Source organism: Ptiloglossa arizonensis, chromosome 12 (assembly GCF_051014685.1).
Source record: "Ptiloglossa arizonensis isolate GNS036 chromosome 12, iyPtiAriz1_principal, whole genome shotgun sequence".
Lineage (NCBI taxonomy): Eukaryota > Metazoa > Arthropoda > Insecta > Hymenoptera > Colletidae > Ptiloglossa > Ptiloglossa arizonensis.
In genome coordinates this window covers 8,114,213-8,137,117 of record NC_135059.1, presented here as the reverse complement: position 1 = coordinate 8,137,117, position 22,905 = coordinate 8,114,213, and the positions used below count along the sequence as shown (strand labels likewise).

General features: G+C 39.6%; 1 protein-coding gene across 1 annotated transcript; it reads right to left on the bottom strand.

The window, feature by feature from the left end:
- Positions 1–211: 211 nt before the first annotated feature.
- Positions 212–22,535, bottom strand: LOC143153207 (homeobox protein unc-42). Its single transcript, XM_076324155.1, has 6 exons — positions 21,989–22,535; positions 14,973–15,100; positions 14,049–14,156; positions 5,675–5,857; positions 4,579–4,678; positions 212–1,647 (listed from the first exon to the last, which is right to left on the bottom strand). Exons 1-6 carry the CDS (start codon positions 22,206–22,208, stop codon positions 1,541–1,543), a joined length of 846 nt encoding a protein of 281 aa, XP_076180270.1. The 5' UTR covers positions 22,209–22,535; the 3' UTR covers positions 212–1,540.
- Positions 22,536–22,905: the final 370 nt, after the last annotated feature.

Genomic DNA, 22,905 nt, shown 5'->3' with positions numbered 1-22,905 from the left:
ATTTGTTCGGTGCGCAAACGAATATTGCATCCTTTTGTAATGCTTGTACGAAAAGAATCGAGAAGAACCGATAAAAACACGCGGAATGTATTACCACTAATGCAACAAGCAGTCGTGCATTAAAATACTAAATTCTACGAAGAAAATTAATTATCGAATCTGCAATGCTTTGGACAGTGTGTACGTAAATCAATGTTCGCCAAGAATTTCACAGGACGAATCTACGCATCGTGATCGATGACGATTTGTGAAAGAGACATTTCAATTTTTGTTATTGTTGCGTGAGTATTCCAATTGGCGAAATAAAAAATTCATAAAGAACCGTACGTCGCGACGAGTCGTTTGTTCTAAAGATGAAAAAGGATTGTTGACATTTTAGCCAATTGGCAGAGTTTCTAGCGAAAACATCGCGCTTTTCCTGTTACGTTCTCCATTAATATACAGGGTGCTCCAGAATTATGGGTACGCGAAAGTAAAACGTACAAAATGTATCGTAGAAAGCGGGAGAACAATGTACGAAGAACCATTGAATAATTATATTCAGTTGGCTCGCAAACAGAAACTTTTAATATCTTTCGAACACGATTAGTTTACGGACTTACGTTTATTCAGATATTTCTACTTCGTTTTACGAGTTCTGTTGACTGAGTTGAGTTGGTACCGTAGAAAAAAAGAAAGATCACTCCTAGAAGTAATTAACCCATTGGGACTGATTAAAGGAAAGTTAAACTCGATACCATCCTCGTTTTCTTTGTTCACGATACCACGTTCAAACGAGACTGATTTTTTTTCCATCTGCAATACCCATACTTCCGAAACACCCTGTACGACGTATAGTTCCTTTCGAACTTCTTGTTTTTTTTCCGTCAAGTAGAATAGACAGGAACAAGAAACCATAAATGTCAAGATGAAAACATCCGGGCCAATTTGTAACACGTTTTTCGATACATCTTCTGTTAACGCGGACGTGTCGATTCGTCCGTGGAAGCCTCGGCGGATTACTTCTTTCACACTCCGCGCAGAACGCTTGAAATTTGTGTACATAAACATTTGCACTAATAGTCGTAGAGTATGTGCGAATACGTATATTTAATGGGAGATATTGCGACATTAACAAAGTACTTTACCAAAATATTATTAACATTATGATGAAATGTTAGATAATGTCTCGCTAATTTCAACTTATTAACCAGAGTTGCCTTCCTATCGTAATATTAATAAACAAATCATTTTGACAAAACTTCGATACGGTAACACGATACATTTCGTGTGCTTATTGGAAATTCGATTTTTCGTTTCTTGAAAAGCGTCACGAGAATCGCGTGTTAATTTCATTTCCGTTTCACCGTTTTCCTACGTCTCCTTGGTGGTGTCTTGAGATATTGTTCTTTCCCTTTTTCTTTTCTTTTCTTTTCTTTTTTCCCTTTTTCCCGCTTTCCTCGACAACACAATTTGGCAATGCTGCAGTTGTCCGAACGAAGATACGCATTCAAATACTTGTATGGAATTCTCGAGTAGCCCCGCCCATACACGTTTACAATTATGTTTGATACTGTAGCATCGGAGCAGCAAGATTCGGATGGTGAGCTGTATTCATTCTTAAAGCGGAGATACTCTTGTTGTACCATTCATCCTCCGCTGACATTCCTAAAACAACAATAACAAGTGTATTAATATTATTCGTATTTTTTATTCAATGTATTTACTTAATTAACTCCAAAAAAAGGAATCGAACATTCTGATTCTTTCGATATTCAGCTGGTTTTGTAAAGCGTGTTTAATTCTTGAGAATGAAACTACACCTTGAAGAATATTGGGTATTTCCTACGCAGCACCTATGAATATGTTAAACGAACAGTGGTGGACACAAACTTACGAACAATCGTAATAAATTGTATTCTATTGTTGGTAATATTATAGAGGAAGGATATAAATTTCCATTGTAATTTTTCAACGACGTACGTTTAAAAGATACAAAACAATTGCCATTTACTTGAACTTCTAACAAGATAACAATTCTAGTCGCTTTTATGTTTCGTCTTATGGACACACATTTACAAACGTGCGAATAATTGCTTTACGGTAAAGAAAGTCTCGGGAAAACTTATATCGAAATAATGAAAAAATGTTGAATCTTCAGGGCCTGATTTTGTCCCCTCGAGAACATTTTTTGTCGGTAAAAAAATTGCGTCATACGTGGTCCAGTATGCTTTACAAGCGCGCAAACATTCGTTAAAATCGAGCTTTCAGATTAGGGGGATTTCCTAACAATAAAGCGTACGAATCCTTTCGTCAGCCACTGTATTCGATTTAATATAAAGGTGAAAATGCGATGTCCATCCACCCTTCCATATCGGGTACAGTTAGACGGGGGAAACTAAATTTCTTTTCTCTTGAAAAGCAATCAGGTGATTCGATTTAAACACTTTCCCAGGAGCTTCATCGGAGCCACTAATCGACCGATTTGCTATCGCATTAAGACGTTAAATCGTTACGAGAACCTGAGATATTGGTGAAAGACCTACGCTCAATGTAGATGTCTGTACGAAGAGTAGCAGGCAGCCAATTCGCGAATAGTCTTGATTCGATTTAAAAGCGATATTCCATCTTGCGCCGGAAATGGTGTAAGACGGCACTAGAGCGGAAATGGAGAGAACGTCTTGGACCGAACGCACGTTTGTACGGACGTCCGATTCTCGTAATTTCCGGCATAGCTTTTTACGAAATCATTCGATAAACTCGCGTCAACACCCACGAGAATTAGAAAAATCGAAACGAAGACGCGTTCGATGCTTTCAATTTCGTATCTCACGAATCGAGGGAAATGGTAAACAATTTTTAAACGGTATAAATATAATAGCAATACGTGACTCAAATATCATAAATATCACCGAAAAACTTCGGATTATATACCATAAATATACCGGTGTGTAGACAAATTTGTATAATACCTCCTTTTCGTTATATTTTCTCACCGTACGATAATTCGCAATATAAACGATCAACGTGTTAATCCAACGATAGGTAATGAAACATTAATCGATAATGAAAATATTCTACGTACCGTATCTATTGCTTCGTGCGTCGCGCCATGTGTAAAAATAGTATTTGTCGTGATTCTCGCGTACGAATTTACGCATCGAGAATTTATTTAAAAAAAAAAAAAAAAAAAAAAAACTACTGCGAAATTCTTTCTAGCCTGAAATATCGGATCAAATTTCTTTTACATCTATGTATTCTACTCGACAAGAGAATAATAAGTTCAAAAGGTACCATACGTTGCAAACGAACCGTTTTTTCACAAAACATTGTTAAAATTTTAACCAATTAGATTACACAGAATTACTCCTGGGAGTAAAGCGCTTCCCTCACTTTGTGTCTCGTTACTATAGACACCGGTATTGTCCATCGGTTCGTCTCTCTTTACGCGCCGTTTTATGTTTGTATGAAGGGTGCACGCACAACACGACACTGATTTTACCATCGTTGTCCATTTGGTGTAAAGGTATAGTCATTTTTTATATTATAAGAAACAGTTACACGGCCGTTTGTTTCGCACGAAGAAGACTATTGATCGTACGCGTCGCTCGAAACAATGGTCGCTTCTAAAAATTTCAATCGAAACAAATAATTTAAAACAAATAATCCGGAACGTCGTATCGAATTACCTTCAGTTCCCAACTGTACATTACCTGGCAATTCTAATAATACAATTGTGAAAAAATGGGAATACGTTTTACGATTAAGTTGTTCGCGAAAGAAATCGTAGTTCGAAGCATTACGCTTCTAGAAATAATTTTGTACAATTTAGAACGTTGCTTCTCTGATTCTCGTAATCTCGTGATCTAGTTGTAACAGTTAGAGGGACAAATAGAGTATTTGTCGTGGTCGAGAATGGGAGGTAACGAGAACAAGTGAAGAATTTTAATTATTCAGTTAAGCGGTGGAGATAATTACGCGACGTTTAAAAGACCGGTATTGCAATTGGTAACGAAACTTTGATAATTTTTTGCGAAAAGACACTTCATTTGTACCGTGCCTTCCCTTTTGAACTTTCGATCGTCTCGTTGGACAGAACGCGTAGAGTTAAAAGAGGAATATATATTGAATTTTAAAATCAGGATGAATTTTTCCACCTACGCTAATTTATCTTTTTTCAGGCCCTGTATGTATGTACGGTATTTAGTACATAGTATGTAGTAGTACATAATAGTAGTACATAGTAAAAAAAAAAGAAGAAAAACGTAAAGTCTTTCCTGAGATAAAAAGTTTATTACGTCGGAAGAATAATATCATGCGGTAAATGTTCTTGACTTCGATTATAAATTTGTAAGTGTAGAAGATCAACGTTTCGTCAAATTAATGGATAACTCGAGGATGACGATTAATTTAAGAGAAAGGATAACTGTTTCTATAAAAATAGTCGAAATATTAGAGCAACTCAAGATTGTATAATGAAGATGTATTCTGTACAGAGTTCGATGCAAAACTACACGTTCTGTTATTCTAATTCTCACACGTGCACATAAAAAGCGACGATCGTTTTATTTTAGCGTAATTAAAAAATTGTACACTCACCCATTGCATCTTGTCTCATACCAGTAACTGCCGACATATTCGACGCCGAATGCGACATAGAAAATGGTTGTGTCATACTTGGATAAGACGTTGTACCCATCTGTTGGAACAGATTCGTATTGAAATGAACTGTTTATTAAACAAACATAATATTATAATTATCAGTGTGTCATTAGTACGTGTATTTACTAATGAAATCGGACACCTTGAAAAAATACTGTGTAAATATTTATCTTTTTATTTTCGATCGAATAATTAGCTAAATTAATTATTTATCCTTTACGTTTCATTGGTGTTTCACTATTGTGTCAATTTTGACACACGAAGGGCGCGTTAAGTTGCGAAAATAAGGGACGGATTAGGGTTAAGAAGGTCTCGGTGTTTTTTTCGAGGCAAATCGACACATTCGAAGAATTATTGGCTTAATTAAACCAGTAGGCATTCGGTAATCCGCCCGACCCAACTAATCAGTCTAAATGCAATTTAGGTACATCGACCGATAGCGATGCACCGGACGCTCAGGTGCACTTCAATTTAATACCTCGGTTAAAATCATTAACGAGAAACGCATCGAATTCATCCGTTGGAGTACGATACGTTGGCCGTTGTATTTGATGCATCGATCGTCGTGCAAGCAATCGAAATCGAAACACAACGTAACATAACAGTCTGCTTACATTCGTTGCACTTCTCTCGCGATTGTGATTACTCTTCAATCGAGAGTCAACTTGTCGATGCAACATTATTATTGCACTTCTCTCGCGATTGAAATTACTCTTTAATCGAGAGTCAATTTGTCGATACAACATTATCACTATTATTCAAATTTGTTCTCAGAGAGTTTCCAATGTATCAAAATCAAAATTTTTAACGAAATAACGTGCTTGAACTGTACTCGTGCGAATATCCACAATTACGAACAGATGATTCAATTAAATGGTTTTGTAGAATAATAAATTCACTTTAAGGGAGATCGCTAAAGAAATAGCTTTCTTTCAAATGAAATATTAATGAAATATTTCTTTCCTCGTTTGTTTATTCCATTTAGACACGTTTCGTACGTTAAAAACGAGTTCACCATAAAAAGCAGGCTTACCTGAGGGTAACGATTTATTCCGTTTATGCTATTATGGGGATGAGGATACGGTTGATAACCCCTGCTGGCACCGGGGTAGATATTCCTCATCATGGCACCTTGACAAGCAGGAATTGGAGTCAAAGCTTTTTGAAGCTGTTTCTCTTGTTTCCGATATTTCGCTCTTCTATTTTGAAACCAAACCTATCGACAAACAGAGAACAGAATTTCAGTAATCCTTTACACGTACGTGTACATAACGCTGTTGTTCTATTCGTTTATTCTTGGAATTTAATCGTTCCTATTGGTATCATAGAAATAGGCATTTCTCAGCTTAAAAATTCTTCTCTTTTATTCTCGAAAGAAGAAAACTGGTTTTCAGTTGTTCCGTGAACGTGAAAAATAACGTAAAGTGTAACCGAAATTCGTTCGAAGATTAGTCGCTGTGCGTATTATTCATAAAAGTATATTATTTCATAAAAGGGAAATTTATCGATATCTTCGAAATTATCTGGACACGGAATCGAGCATTCCACATTGTCTTTTACTCGTTGAATCTCTCTATGTATCTCTAACTTTTTTTCGGGGGGGGGGGGGGCGGAGACTCCTCCAGGTGAAGTAGTTTACATATTGCCATTTTATATCGAGCAATTCCCATTGTTTCGCGGGATTAGTAAAGCCCATATTGGGGCTGCCTGAACTGCCACCAACGATTCTCCGGCATCTACTTACATTGAATCCCTGAACGTCCTGTATCCCTACTTCTGCTTCCTCATTCGTTTCGCCCCTCTTTCGCTCGGTTCTTATCGTTCCCTATCAGCCAACCTCTCTTTCCAAGTAACCCCCAGAAAGAGAGGAGCCTCTCCTCTGGTTGGGGTCGACTTGTTTCCACCCTCGTGGTGACGTTACCGGTGCCCCTTGATTGGCCAATGCCACGGCTGTGACGTCACTCCCAGCTTTCTCATTGGCCAACACGTTTTATCGACATTTCTACTGTGCACCCTCTCCCTCCCACGGTCTCTGTTTCCGTCTCTGTCTCTGTCCCTCACGCATGCGCGCGTACGCCATTACAAAAGTGGGTGACACGGGAGGGTGGTCTGATCAGGCTTACCCCTCTTGCTTCGTCCGCTTTATCTGTTCTTTTGCCGTGGTATCGCTGTTCTTCCCTTTCCCTTCGACCTGCTCCACCGCCACCAAACTGTATCGCTCTTTGTCTTTTTTCATTTTTTTTTTCTTTCTTTCCCACCCACCGTCTCTGTATTTGTATCGCGCCTTTTTCTTCCCACGTAGAAGCGTAGGGTTTTCGAAACGTGCCTCGCGAAATACCTGCAGCGATGATTCCTCGCGTTCAAGGCCGGAAAAGGAGGAGTCGGATAGAATCGAAACGGATTACGAGGGAAAAAATTCACGAATAACCGTTACGTTTATCGCGAACGGGTGAGCGAACGTCGAGAAAGAGCAACGACCGTGAACGTTGGAACAAAAGACGCTTTTAAAAAAACAACAGGAACATTTGGCAAAGAACGGTGGATTTCTATCGTTACACGTTGGTACGTTTATATTCTGGATAATGTAACGGGCAAAACTTTTTGTGGGAAGTTACAGACCGTTTCGTTTGTCTCTGAACAAATTTACCGAACAATATATTCTACGTGCAAGAGGATTGTTTTTTTTTTCCCCCTTGCAAAAAGAGAAACGCGATTCGGTTCGCCTCCGTTTCGTTAACTTTCGCGCCGTTGTGACATTGGAATACTTTGGCGTGACTTTAAACAACTTACTTTAAACGAATTTCGTTGTAGTCGCCTTTTTTTTCGGATAGAACGGGGATACTTTTTTGGCACTGACGCAAGAATGCGTAGTCGGATCGAATTCAATTGGCTGCTCAAGGCCACTTCTTCGACTGTGAATCAGGACAGTCTCGACTCCCACTATTACCAGCTTGCTTCTCTATTCGGGAAACGGAGAACTGTATCCACTGGTACGTGCGAAGAGACGAATGCTGTGTACTTACTCTCATGCGTACTCGGAGTGGTAAGTTTGTCGGACTATAAGCTACGGATAACTCCTTCGGGGGGTGAGTTAACGGGGGTGTAAAAATACAAAGTAAGCGTTTAAGAGCCACTTCGTCCATATTTTCTTCTAATGAATATTAAGGTCGTCATGGTATTACATGGTATAAATGATAATAAAATATTAACCCTTTGCGCTCGAGAGAAGACTCTCGGTTGCCAATTAATGCGCTAGAATTTTCTGCACTCTAATTTTTTTAATTTTTCTAACTTTCAAGATAAACTTTGTAACTTGAGGTGAAAAAAATGCTTTGTAAAATACACAAAGACGTAAGATCCAAATTGAGTCCACGATTTATTCTTACTTTCGAGTTAGATCTCTTCGAGGTTCTCAGTTTCCGTGTGAAAGAATAAATCGAGCGCAAAGGGTTGATAAATTCTTACGAAAACTCTATCGATTGATATATTCATACTAAAAACTTGGTTCGAAAAAAACGGTAGAAATCTAATGTCTTCTCAATGTTTACAGAAACTTTGAACAAATTTCAAGTGAACGACGTTAAAAAGTGCCTAGATGTGTTCTCTAATTGGAAATACTTATACCCGGATAGTACGTATCGTGTAAATTGAATTTTCACGCGGAAGATTTATTTGAATGTTCACTCCTACCTAAGAAATTCTCGGAATCTTCTGGATTCGAAGATTTATGATCTGCGTATATTTTATCTGTACACGTAGATGCATTTACTCGGATAGAACAGACCTTTTCTCGTAGATCTGGTAAAAGTGGGCAACTCCTTTTATTTGCGACTACTCCGGAGAGCTTTTTGAGAACATACTTGCGCGCGTCCCTTAAGGCGCGCACCCTGCAAGAACTGGAAAGCTAAGAGTTCGTAATTCAATAACCGTGCTCTCCAGCCCTACCTCTCTCTCTCTCTTTCTCTCTCTGTTTCTCTCTCTCTCTCTCTCTCTCTCCCTCTCTCCAACTACGTTCTCCCATAGAGGAAGATAGTACGAGGAGATGGGATAGCGAAAGTGCAGCTCCCTCTCAAGGGGAGAACAGCTCAAAATGCCTGCTACTTTGAGGACCACGACCCAGAAAACTATCCTCCTATATGCCTGAGAGAATACCGTGCACTCTGATAGCTAACCCATGTACAGACAGAAAATGGATCCGGGAATAATGGTCACTTTCTAACGGACAGGTACCTATTTCTTTTTTTACTCCAATTTTTGAAAAGTCTAAGTGGTATTACATCCAGTGGCAATTTCATAGATGTGACTCATCTTGGTTAAGAAGAGACACATCGTAACAAGTTATTATTGATTTTATTACTAAACGTCGAAGGTATTGATATATTATTTCCAATAGTAATTTCGTTCTATTCTTTTACTCCATTATCCGTTCTTAATTATTTAGCAATGACCTTCTAACAGAAGAATTTGTTTGTATAAATTTCGGGCAAAAGTGTTGGATTTATTCTCGTTTAAAAATATAACTTTTATTTATTTATGCACGTACCGTATTTTTCATCAGAACTTCAATGATTTTCTCTCAAGTTTGACGACACAAATGGGAATCAATATACAAGATAATTCTAATTAAATTATCTAATAATTTATATATTAAATAATTCTAATCGCAAAGCAGAGATAATTCTAACGCGACGCGAAATCAAAGTACTGTTAGAAGCTGAGAAGATTTCTCCTAGAAGAATTTCGAATCATTGGCCACAGAACTTTGATCAGTCTCGTATGACACGAGATTTCTACAAAAAGTATCGTTTATCGAGCAATATTTAATAAACGGTTGCACCATTAGTGATCCAACCACGAATAAAGCTGTTATGGCTTTGTTCACAAAGTCGTGTAAACGCATTCTAGAAACTGAGGCGAGAAGCGTTCCCTTTACGTGATACCCCTTGGGAGAGATCTCTTCAGCCTCCAACGGTACAAGAACTTCTTTTACATTTCACAGAACTTGCGACGAATTGGTAAAATTCGATAAATAAACGTGACTCGACCGATTATTGTTTGAATAGTTTGCCAGCCTATCGTAGAACATTCTCTTCGTCGAAAGTAAAACTGTGTCCGACACAGATTGAACGACGTTTTCACAAAAAATTTCAAAAGGATCCGAAGACGAGTATGGCTCCTTTAACGAATACCTCAAATGTTTCCCAATACCTTGATAAAAGAGAAAACAAGGAATTGTCAATTTTTATTTTTTTTTCCCCGTGAATTCTCTTATTTCCTCTTAAATAGGAAGTCGATTTTCTCGTAAAACGCCCAGTAGATAGGCTTCGATCGGAAGTCGAATCGAAGTAAAAAGGTCGAATGAAAACTCAGCTAACTCAATATCGGGGCTCGGGTTCACCTTTCTTTTTCCTCGGCGTAATGGGATTTCTTGTGCGGTGATTCGAGAATTATTCTCTTACCACAATGCTACCCTTTTTTTATCATTATCATTAATGCGAACGTTGTCGTTACTTCTTGAATCAATTCTCAACAGCTTTCCCGCCTCGTTAAAAATCCACTCGTTTTCACCACGTTCGTAGATTGTTGTCCACGTTCGGTTTTTCGTTTCAATTTTGTAACGTCTTTTTTTCAGTCTCGATAGAAAACGAATTGTCTTAAATGAAAACTGTTTGACCACCGAATACATCATCAAATTATCTACGCGCGGGGATTCAATATATGCAAATCGAAGAGACAGTCGAATATTTCGAACAAGTAGAGAGACTTGGTCAACGTGTCCGTCCAATGCTTGTTATTTGCAAATTACTCTTACATAAATGTCCAATAAAACCAATTTGGATCAATGGGATCCAACTGTAGGGAATGGCGGCGAATTCGCACATCCAAAAAAAAAGGGAAAGATTCAAAGTAAAAAGTCTTCGCGCAATAATAAATAACTAATATTGACAGTAAATACTGTGCTTTACAATGACAAGTACACCAACTATCGAATACTTCTGCTTTTCGTATTACACTTCGAACGAAAATATTTCGAAGGGTAACTCCACTATTTTATCGCATTCTTTTAATTTTCACGAAACGTTTCCCTGGGTCCGAGAGAACCCAAGCGTGGTTCAACGAGGGTTGAACAATCATTTTCGAGATTCGTCGAGGAATTATGCTACACGCGTTTCTCCTTCGCTTGTATCCGTGGAAGAAAAACCCTAGTCGAAATTTCGCCGACGCTACTCGTCAAGGGTGTAAGGTTGAAGGGTATTCATCGCAAGAGCGAGATTCGAAAGAGAGATAAGAAAAAGACAGAGACGCAACCCAAGGGAGGAGGCCAGTTCCCCTTGGTACTTTCTCTTCTCTCTTCCCCATCTTCTTCTTACCCCTCGTCTCGTAGCGAAGGAAGAACCTCGGCAAGACCGAGACGGTTCAGATCTATCTAGGGTGGAGAAAATTCAATTTAAAATGGCGGCTCAGATATAATGGCAGCCTCCGGTACAGCGCCACCCAACCATCTTCCCCCCCAACTCATCTCAACTTTGCCACCGATGTTCCCTACCTATTTCTCTTTCATCCGAAAGCACCCTGTTCGCGTGTCGCCATCTTTCAAGATACAGAATGCCGTAACTAGCGCGGGAGCTTTTAAAGAAATTCCTACGGTCAGCGTATTGGACCAATCTGACATTATTTTGGAAACTTCGATGCTTCGGAACGATGCTTATTGGAAACAAGGCCGAGTGATCTCGGTTTCGAATAATCGTATCGAATCGTTTGGTTTCGCACCAACGCTGGTTCGCACCAACTCTCGTAGGTGCAAAGTGTTTTGTATCGAGAGAAAATACTTCGAGTAGGATCTCTGCTGATAAAAAGTGACGAGAGTGTCGGTGGTAGTGGAACAGAGCTATCGATTCATCGTCCAGTCGGAAGAGATTACGAAAAGCTAACCACCGAAACAAATTATGAAACTTTCAAACCCAGTTTCAAATCTACCACGAGTTTTTAAATCTCTCGCGTGTACATCGATTCGAACTAGGGTACTGCTTCCGAACGAGTAGACACAATTTTACATCTTTCAGTTTCTTGGAAAGGTACATGACCAATATATTCATGACGTAAACATTATCGAGAAAGATTTGTTGCAGCACTTCCAGGAAGTTGAAATAAGATTTTTCCGTGACCTTTTCACCGTAAGGCGAGTTTCCCTGCTACGAGGAAAATGTTCCTGCTCGTTATTAAATCGTTTAAAAAGTTTGCACCATTCTTGGGGATGAAAATAATACTTTACAATAGTAACAATTTTCGTCCAGTAAAAACGACCGGTCTTTTCACAATCCGTTCGTTTTTGCAGCAAAGTCCGTTGCTCTTTCGCGTGGAAAAATCGTTAAGTAACTTAATACGTACTAAACCAAATCAAATATTTGCTTATCGATGCGCAATTTATACACGGTCCGGTTTAACAACTTGCAAAAAATAACGTCACAGCTTTCTCGTTATCGATAAAAGGAAACACATACATTATTGACAATTTTCGCTCCGTTCGCTTCAAAAATATCGCAATTTTACTACCATTCAACATTTAGCGCTCGTTCTAATTAACGGACAATCGAACTGATAAAATTGCGTCTCTGTTATCGAAGCGATAAATAAATAACAACGCAACGAAGATGAATTCTTTCGACACATTTCCTCAACAGATGTCTTTAAAAAAAAAAAGAAAAAATTACAATTACCGTAAAAGAATCACCGGGAGGTTTTTCAAAAATGGCCAAACACGCGTGAAAAACGCTCAGGGAATCTATCCGGTGGTTCTTTCCTCGGAAATTTCCCGCGATACCTTCTTTCGGGGCGTCTCGAATAGAATCCCTCCACCCCCCCGAGGCCCACCCCCGTCCCCGCTCCCTACCCTTAAACGCCGCAGCCAAATCGCAACTCGATCAAAGAATTCGATCACGAATCGATTTAAACAGCCGGTACGGCCCGTTCTGGAATCATCGGGTCGCGAATCACTTTTGAATTTTATAGACGAAACGAACGCATTCGAATGTCTCCGGCGCGTTGGTGAAGTCACTTCCTGGCTGGACACTTTGTGCATGAATTACAGCCAGCGAGTAAAAGCAAACCGCGTTTTACTTGGCATCGCAGTTTAACAGGGTTAAGTCGCCGCGGTTCCCGGGCTTTTAACTCAAACAACGCCATCCTGCATTATATATCAAAAGAGCGAAACGCACTGGCAACTGTTTTAATATGTACCGCTCAGAATTCGGGGGTCTGTACAACCATGCAGAGGGACATAACGCGGATGGTGTACCGTAGCCACCGTGCTTTCCCTGTTCATCCTTCTTTAATGCTGTCAAAAACCGCACTGCTACCCCCGAATTTGTTGCGTTTCATCTACTTGTTGAAGTTTCATCCTCCCGGCGTATAATTCCCGAACGGTTCCTCTTCGGCGAATTTAAACCCGAATTGTTCCGTGTTTCCGTACGCGCGAGCATCGTTCACGCGAGCCTCGGCTTGCAAAAATTGTCGCGCATGGAAATTTCCCGGTAACTCCGCTTTCGCGTCGAATCGTCCGAGTGGTTTTTCCGATTCGTAGGTGGCTAAGTCGAGTATTGAATTTAAACAGAGTATTGTGTATACTAATGTATTGTGTGTACACTGTCGTGAATTTACAGCACGCGTTTTAAAGTAAATTTCTTTATATAAAAGCAATCTGGTCGTTTCAAGCAACTAGTGCATCTGGTGTTGAAATTGTAAAAATCCTCGTTAACTTTCTTGTTTCGGTTACGCTTCGCGAAACGGTTCAAATTGATCGTAAAATTTCGCTTCTCCGTGTCACGTTTCCGTCATCGACGAATTTTTGTGTTTCGAATCTTTGACACCGGTATTAAACATTTTCCGTAAAACACCGCTGTTCCCTCTGATCGATTCTGCAAAACCCTCGAAAGACACGGGGTGCCCTGAATCGACATTTGCGCCTGTAATTTCATTTCATCACCCTACATGCGTCTTTGATTCAATTACGGCGTGAGTCAGGATCAAAAAGATAGACGCACGAAAAATACATTTGTAAATCTTGTTAATACTTGACGATCGAAGTAAAAAAGTTATACCAGCTGTAACGGAATTTTAAAAAATCTTTCCGAATACCTTGTCACTTGTTCCCTTTACAAGGAAATCGGTTCGGGGACGAGTATCCCGAAAAAGGATTTATTCGATCGAGAAACGCAATAATTTATCCAAACGTCGTATCGTGGCTAAATGTTCGTCGATTGTATTTATATCGGTGGTCGTAGGAAAAGTGACGTGCAACTTCGAAACAAATACCAGCACCTTTTGGCGGTAGAAAATATATTTGAAAAAAACCACCGATCGTCCGCGTTGTTTCTTTTTTTCTAGATTATAAAGTGCAACACACCCACCTGAATTCTAGCCTCGTTCAATTTGGTGGACCTCGCCAATTCCTCCCTACAGTATATGTCCGGGTAATGAGATTTTGCGAATGCCGATTCCAATTCTGCCAGCTGCTCCTGCGAAACAATTAGAAGGCCATAGTAAAGCCGATCTGAACTATCCGACAGGAAATTTGAGCGCTATACGAAAGGTCCTGGATCGAAGTGATCGAAACATCGTTATCGAAAAAAGAAAAAAAAAAGAAGGAAAAGTAGAACTGGTCCGTCTGAAAGCAACCCCGATATCGAGTATCGAAATAATAGATTTAAACACTTGGCGAAACGTCAACGACGACGTAACAACTCATCGACGATCTACATCCTGCTCGATGGACGAACATTTCGTGTCTTAACCCTCGCTGTACCACGCCTGGGTGTTTTTACACTCGGAAAAACTTTTCTACCGTTCAATTGTACAGTTAGTATAATTCACTTGGTATTAATTTTCCTTAGAAGTTAGTTAATATTAACTTTCTTTGGAAATTAGTAAATACTTTCCTTGGAAAGTCAGTATTAACTTTCCTTAGAGATTAAGAAAGGTTCGACGAGTAATGGAATTTTTATTCGAAATGTTTGCGCAAACAATGTCAAATTGTAGGTCCGTTTGAACCCAAGCGTGGTCTTTCCCGCGGTCGCTCAAACCATTGGTATCGCGAGGGTTAATAATTAATTTTTTAATTTAATCGTGACACGATACGGTGGAACTTGTATAAATGCACCGACTATGATTTTACGATACGGTGGATCTTGGATAAATGCACCAACTATGATTTTACGATACGGTGAAACTTGTATAAATATTAACGAAAAAAATATTCGGTATTCGTAATTACAAGAGGACAAAGAGAAGGTACATGCATCTACGTGAAATAGTACAACATTTCAGAAACAAACCTGCGTGAAGGTAGTCCTGTGTCGCCGCCGGGCAGGTGTTGGGCAACTGGCGGTGGTAGGAGTATGACCGATATGAGGACTCGAAGCACAAGGATCGGGCTTTAACTTTTTAAAAGCTCCTTCCGCACCTGGAATTAAACGATTATGATAATTTCGATCGCACTTAAAATGAATATGTAACAGAATTCACATTCAATTGCTTCAACACTAGAACCAGCAACAGATTCCGGTATATTAAGGTATACCTCGTGTACACCTTGGTGGGTGAGGTAAAAAAGAAATTTATAAAATTAAATAGATCTATAGAATAGAAAAAGTCACGTCTTTGGAAAATGTACCGTAGAATAAATAATTTCCTTACAACAGCAGGTGGGGCTAATAATTTTGACTGGTTGGTGAATCTAGTGTTGAAATTGTAAAAATCAAAGATTTCTCTTAGGAGACCGTGAATAGAAAAATTGTTTTTAAAAAAAAAAAGGTAAGCCGGTACCTTATCAATCTTATTCTACTGTTTTATTTTCAAAGACAATAATCGAATTCGTATATTTTTGTAAATTAACTAGATTTGTAATGTATAAGGTGTGAAGTATATATTTCGATGCAATTATACAAAGATTTGCAACAAATTAGGCAAAGGGAAAGAACTCGTAAAAAATGTTACGTTTTTTCAATATTTCGAGCTGGAAATACTTCTCGAGATTTAATTTATCATAATGTTACTACGAAGACTGAAAAGACAAATTGTGTAAATTATTTGTCGATAAATTTAACACGTTACACAACGGAACGACGAAAAACGACGAATTTATAAATTTTAAATTACTTTTCGATCAAATAATTCTAACAGATCGTTGACGCTATTAAAAGAATGGATAATTATTCCTATTAAAACATGTGCAACTCGATACGAAATATTTACTACGGCTGTTTGCTATTCTGTTAAAGTAAGAATTAATTCTTTCGACGACTACGATTTTCCTATACATCACTATTAATTAATACCTACTTCGCTTAATTTAACGACCATTAAATTATTTCAAACAATACTATTATCAGATCAATGCATATTCCCCGTCGCTTTAAACGAAGTATGCTCAATCTTGGTATGAAACTTCCATAGTCGCATTGGGGTAGTCCGTATTATGAGACGTTTGTCACGTATCGTCTGTGTTTGTCCCTATTTCTCTCGCTGATCACGTGCCATTAATTAATAGCAGAGAGGTGATCATTGGCCTTGTAGGCGCGGTTCCACCGTATACTTAAAAACAGAAAAAAGTGACTTAACGCGAAAAACAACAAATACGAACAATGAGTCGGTAAAACTCGTATTTTAAGAAACTAATACGTTTACCGATCGTCACGTGTTGCTCGATCAAAACCAAATACAATTGAATAGTAATCGCTTAACTTCACCGTTGCGTTTTTTTCAGAAGTCTAAGAAGCTTCGAATTCTCCTTGGATATTATAAATTCGAGCGCAACGAAATTTAATCTACGAAAGGAACGTTAAGCTCGATATACAATTACCGGAATTACCAGTTTAAAATATTTTTTAATCAAAATTCAATTCTTTGAACAACGCCGACCACTTTAAATTTCAGCTCTGTATTTTCATCGACGGACGCGTGAAACGAAAAATCGTCGATTCGGCTTAGGTGGAAGTGCGAGCACGTCAGTTGGATCGTAGGAGGCTTCACACCGGATAGTTAACGCCACGCACTATCTCGATAAGTCTGCGTTCGTCTTGGTTGTTTCACGGTATCGGCTTTATGAACGAACGTGCGAACGTACGGTCGGGGTAACCGTGGCGAGTGAAGTCCCTCGCACTATGCTAACTTGGTTAGGGCGTTAATGACCTAATCATGTTACATGCTGATTCAATGTTCAAGGATGAATGCTGACCACTTTACATACCTTGTCCCGTTTCCCGGTGAACAGTGAAACTCGGTCAAGTTCAGCGAGAAGACGGAGAACCTCTTACGATCTGTTTCACGACGAAACGATGAACATCTCGGTGGCACCTCGCGTGCCAATTATAAAGGTCGTAACCATTGCATTCGAACGAGCCGGTATATCCGAGGAAACAATTATCGTTCGTATTGCTTATCGAGATTATCTTCCAACGGAAACTCGCACTTTGCCCGCGTTTTTATCACTCGGTCGATTCCTGTTTAACTTTCATCGGGTTCGAGAAGTTTCGAGGACGATAAGAGTAATTTTGTACCAGTAAATGCGGTACAAGATCGAGCAAATGTCTCTGATAATCAACTCGGGACGGTGTTTTGTAACTTTTGTAACTTGATAGAAAATAATGCTACGAAATGTTCGGAAAAGGTATTTGTATAGTTAGTGTAGAATAGTATTGGGTGAAATTTAATTTTACAAACATCGTGAATAAGATAATTAATATTTTCCTGGTCTGTGCGTTGCACATGCGCTCAAGCTTCGTATCGGATGCATCGCACCTTTAATTGTACGGTGGTGAAGGTGAGAATTAGTTTTCCCCTACATCAGAAATCTTCGCGACGAATTTGCAAACGTGATTGAAAAAATGTGGCCAAGCATGGCCGTGTTGCCAGTAAATAACATCTGTCCCCGAATAATGCGTTCGAAATAATTAGCAACGATTTCAACAATGTGGAATACACGCCGTGACAAATGACACGGGATTCACAGGACCAGAATCTAATGCAGATTCTTATAATTCTCGCAGCTGTCCTACATTGGCATCTGTCATCAAATTCCAGTTGGCACCGGAAGCTAACCCTACGCTTTTAACTCCATCCATCGGTTTTCTTTCTAATTAGACTTCCTGTAGAAACGTGCCATTACGACAATTTGTAACAGAAGTTCTTTTGATTTCTACCTTTTCGAATATTATTGACTATTGCCATTGCATTGCAATATGACAAAGACAAGTAAACCGATGTTAACAAAATGCGATTAAGAAAGCTGAAACTTTGAGGTTCTTTTTTTCATTTCAAAGTGAAACAAAGAAAATTATGTTCCTTTGCTTAAACTTAGCTGGTTTTTGTAAATAGAACCGACGCGAGTGTTTCACTTCGTTTATTCTTTGCGATTGTAATAATTGTCGATTATAAACGCGACGCAAACGCATAATAAATATCACCGAATATGATACAACGTACGATGCGTTACAAATGATCGATTGCTAGTGTTTTCATACTCGTATTATGTATCAACGTGAATCGTTTTAACACCTTTCGACCGAGGACATTATATTTCGAATCGTGTTGATTACTTAACGATCGAGAGTCTTCCTCTTGCGCGATTAAATCGAGCGAGCGATCGTACCATTTAGAAAATACGAACGTTTCCATAAATAAAACGATCGAAATATCTTGCACGGTTCGCGCGACGAGTGACATCGTAGAAGTGTCTTCTCGACGTAAGCTGCACAATGCGGGACGAGAGTTGCGATAAAGGAATCTCGCTCGAATGTTAACAAGCGGACTGGACGTGCAACAATCGTACCGACATTGTATTGTGCGGTCGTAACGCGAACACTCCGGTTTGTACACAATATCCACCACGACTAGAAAAGAAAGTTTATCGTCCGCGACGGGAGCCGGACTTTCTCGCAAGTTTGTTCACGTAGCGGTATTAGATCTTCCTTTTTAAAGTCGGAAGCCGTCATTCGTAGTAGAGAGATTTCGCGGGCTCACATTTTAAAAGGGGTAAGGGAATCGCGCGGAAGACCATCGCTTGAGTACTTTTAATGCCCCGGAGAACGCAAGGGGGTTAACGAAATTAATTTTTCCATCCCCGTTTCTCTCTTTCTCCGCTTCCCGTCTCCCATCTTTTTTTTCTCCTCTCATTTCATTTGCATGAATACTACGGCAGTCTCATCTTGTTTCCGGAAAGTCTGACCTTGGAGGGGAAAAAAAAAGGAAAAAAGAAAAAGAAAAAAGAGGGGAAAAAAAAATGAAACGTTAAACGTTCTCTCGATAAATTAGACCCATCGTATGAAATTCATTATCGAATAATAAAGGCCACGAGAATGTAATAGAATTTCTCCGCGCGACCTGTTGAACTTCGTATTATTTCAATATTGATTCCAATTAGAAAGTTGAGTATTTTATTTCCGCGTCGACGACAAAACCTTTCACCGTGTTTCCAAGAATACCGAGAACGTCGAGGCCTTGTTTCGCGATTCAAATACAAATCGGTTAAAATAAAGGGGAAAGAAACACGCGTCTAAACGCGCAACAAACTCCGAAACCTGATTTCGTTTGGTTTTTCCTTCAGTTGGCATCGTATCGAAGAAAAGATCTACGAGAGCCAATTTTTTTCGGTTCGTTGAACATTCTATGGGAATATTGAGAAGCACGCGAAATCTTTGTGCAAAAATCGGTGTAAAACGGTCTCTGTATACGCGAAGAAAAATATACAAAACAAAAGAAGAAATATAATACGGGCGTTATTTGTATTTAACTTATCAAAGATTGCGGTTCGGATTAGTTGTTTCGAAGCTCGTGTGCAAGTCACCGCGAATCTACGGATATTTGAAAATCAAAAGAAACGTAAAGATAATTTTCACTGTTTCGATTCTGTGAAGCACGCTCTGGTGACAATACTTGACGCGCGTATACGTCCAACGTTTACAGGCGAACCCCATTAGGACGCCCTTGGCACTAAGCTCTCTTAAACCCCATGAACACATAATAATAGCCTATAGAGCAGGTACCACCATATGGTCCAGTCCCCGCACCCTATTGTCGACACCTTGGACCGATCATTTGTCGACGTACATGTGTACTCGAGGATTAACAAGCGGAAAATGCATCTATATCGAGACTACGCGTTGCCCATTTTTATCCTAAGTTCCTCCGAAGCTAACCCATCCTTCCGAATCAGAAGGACATCTTTTAATTTCCAACCTCTTTTATAGAAATAAATTTTAACGGACGACGGTAACCCATTTGAGCGAAAATAATTATGTTACGGCCAATACTTGTGTCATTCTTACGTTGTAATTATTTACTTATTTCGTTTCAATGTACTTACTATTGTATAATATATACTTTCCTCCACGCTTTACAATTTCTAATCGTGTATACTCTTACAAACTTTCGTGTCTTTTATACCGAAGGAAATCGAAACTCTTCGATCGAAAATTGTATAATAATAAAATTTGCAAAGACTGTACCGTCTTATGTTCGTAGAACGTTGTTTTTTTTCTCACGAACATTTTTCCAAGTTATTTCGATTAAATCTCGACAAGAAGGAAGTTTCAATCGTTCGTATCACATCGGTGACTAAACAGCCACGCGAAACCCACGAAGTTATAAATTTTCAACAAATCAATTTTAAATAACGCAATTCTCATAATCCCTGGTTTTTATTCCCTAGACGGATAATCGTTGACACTACGATCGAACGTAGTTACAACGAGCACGAAAGTATCGCGAACGAGGAAAAAATATGATACCGATTTTAATTTACTCGCATTCCTGTACAATTGCTCGGAATTTTAGGAAATTTAGGAAACATCGAAGCGAAAACTTCGAAACGAAACGTCAATTGTAAGCTTCGCGAATAAAACGACCAAATGAAATCGCGTTTATCATTAATTAATACTGTTTTCGATTACAGCGAAATAAACTGGGTTTAATATCGAGTGTACGGTTTGAAAATTACGCGACAAATAAATTACGTTTGATGTTAACGTCGACAAAGACCCCATTGCGGTTCATACGAGCGCATTTGTGCAAATAATACACAAGTAAGTGTATACCTGCGTACGCGATTCTATTATCTCTCTGAAAAATTTCTTCCGCTTTCGAGAATGATTTTTTTCTTAAATTATCGACAAGATACAGGAGACAGATTCGATTGTCAACCGATACAACATCCTCGTGTCTCGTTTCGACCACGATTATACATCTATTCGAGACAATGTAAACTCAATGTCCCTTGAGAGCAAGCGTCGGACGTTTGATCTTGTTTTTGTACACGAAATACCAAATGATTTTTATTTATTCTCCGGAAATTATATCCCGTTTGAATTATTGTGTCCCTCTCTAAGTCAGTCTTGCCTTCTCGAGCAGAAATCGCATCGAACTCTCTACGACCAACGTAACAACGTTAGTTCTACGGTTAAACATGTAAACGATATCTGTGGTGAAATTGCCTTTTTCTGTCCGCGTCTTTAGAGGTAGGTTAAGCATATTGTTAACACGTTCGTTACTAGGATCCGCGGAGAAAATCTTGCACCACTTGGTGTTTTTTATTAGAATACATTACGTCCCCAATTGATCTTGATGATTGACATGGATCCAAATGTATTGCAGTACGTTGTCATAAACCGATAAAACAACACCATCGCACATCTGCGACGATGGTCTCGGATTCAAGAATCGAAACGCCGCTGTATGCGGCAGTGGTAGCGAATGTGTTAAGAAACTGATCATTCTACTAATCATTCTATTGAGTCGTTCGGAAAGTGATTTCGTTTTCCAAAATGGAGAATATATAACTTAATAAAATGTTTATACACTCTAAAAAAATCGTGTTTCATTTTCACGAAAAGAAACGAAACGACTTTCCGAACAACCTAATAATCTCCTTAGTTCGATTCTTGTACATAGTAGAGAGTTCTTAGCCCCGCGAAATAAGCAAAGAATAATAATAATAACCAATAATATAATTATAACGGAGCTCTCTCAGCTCTTTCCATTTCTACGACGTCTATTCCAAACTCTTCGTTTTCGATTTTCAATTTACCATTTCATGTAACACTACGTAGTAATGTTGAGTATAATATCGAACTGAATAAATTCGTATTCCCGGTACGAAGTGAATTCTACTAATTTTAATCAAAGAGATTATCTTTCTACGGCAATGATACCATATTTGTAGTACAGGTTCGACCGTGTTCAAAGAAAGAACTTGACTTGACTCTTTCGCGCGCAGGCGTGGGAATTTTTGTGAAAACTTCGAAATTTTCGATGCAAGAAGAAACAGGAGAGAGACAAAAGGTGAAAGAATACTTACCGACGCTGGAAGTTGCTCCGACGCTGCTCCTTCCGGGCGTCGCGGCGGGTGTCGGCGGGCTGGCTTCGAGGCCCTGGTGTACCCCATAGAGGCCGAAATCTTGCTCGTTCGAGCTGGTACTGCTGCACTTCCTTTTTTCTTGGTTGTGATTCAAATGGAAGCTGTCATTCTCGACGAGACCGACGCCGAGCAAACCGAGATTCGGCCTCAGCTCGTCCATTAGCTTGTTCTGGCCACAGTTCGCGGCAGCCGCCGCGGAGAAGTTCAGCTGTCTGCTGAAAATCGCCGGGAATATGTTGAACTGTTGATGATCGAGGCTGAGAGCGGTCGTCGGCAACGACGAACCACCGCCACCGCCGCCCCCGACGGAGGTGCTGCCGACGGAACCGACGCCGCCTGCACCGGGGCCCCCGGTACCTCCGGACAAGTCGTTAGCCAGGATGATGCCGGGGTGACCTTGTCGAGGTCTCGCGTTCGTAATGCTGTCGACCGTTTCTTCGACGACCTTACCAGGACATCCTTCGTCCCTCCTATTTAGGAGGAACCACGATCGGTCGTTAAGAGACTCTCACTGTTCACCACCGATCGATCGAAGACGACTACCAGTTGAGGATTTACCAGCGGTTTACTCAATCTCGCGACATTAACTCGTTACGTCCGTTCGCGGTTCGCGACTGGAAGAAAACGATTATTTTCAAATCTTTGCTCGCCTTTGGGAGCCCTCTTGGCTATCGAATACTGTAGGCTGTCCTCGACGCGGGAGGAGTCTTTGTAGCTTCGGTAGTACCTTCTTCGTAGACCTCGATAATAATGGCTATCGTATACTGTTGGATCTTACCATCGAGGCTGTCCTCGATGCGAAAGGAGTCTTTGTAGCTTCGGAGTACCTTCTTTGCAGACCTCGATAATAATGGGTA

What these genes read in the sequence shown, in the direction of transcription:
- LOC143153207 (XM_076324155.1), bottom strand. Translation starts at nt 22,208, where the DNA reads ATGGACGAGCTGAGGCCGAATCTCGGTTTGCTCGGCGTCGGTCTCGTC. An exon ending in CGGAGCAACTTCCAGCGTCG is followed by an intron (nt 15,101 to 21,988) that starts GTAAGTATTCTT and finishes GTTTAATTCCAG; the next exon opens with GTGCGGAAGGAGCTTTTAAA. An exon ending in TATGAGACAAGATGCAATGG is followed by an intron (nt 1,648 to 4,578) that starts GTGAGTGTACAA and finishes TTGTTGTTTTAG; the next exon opens with GAATGTCAGCGGAGGATGAA.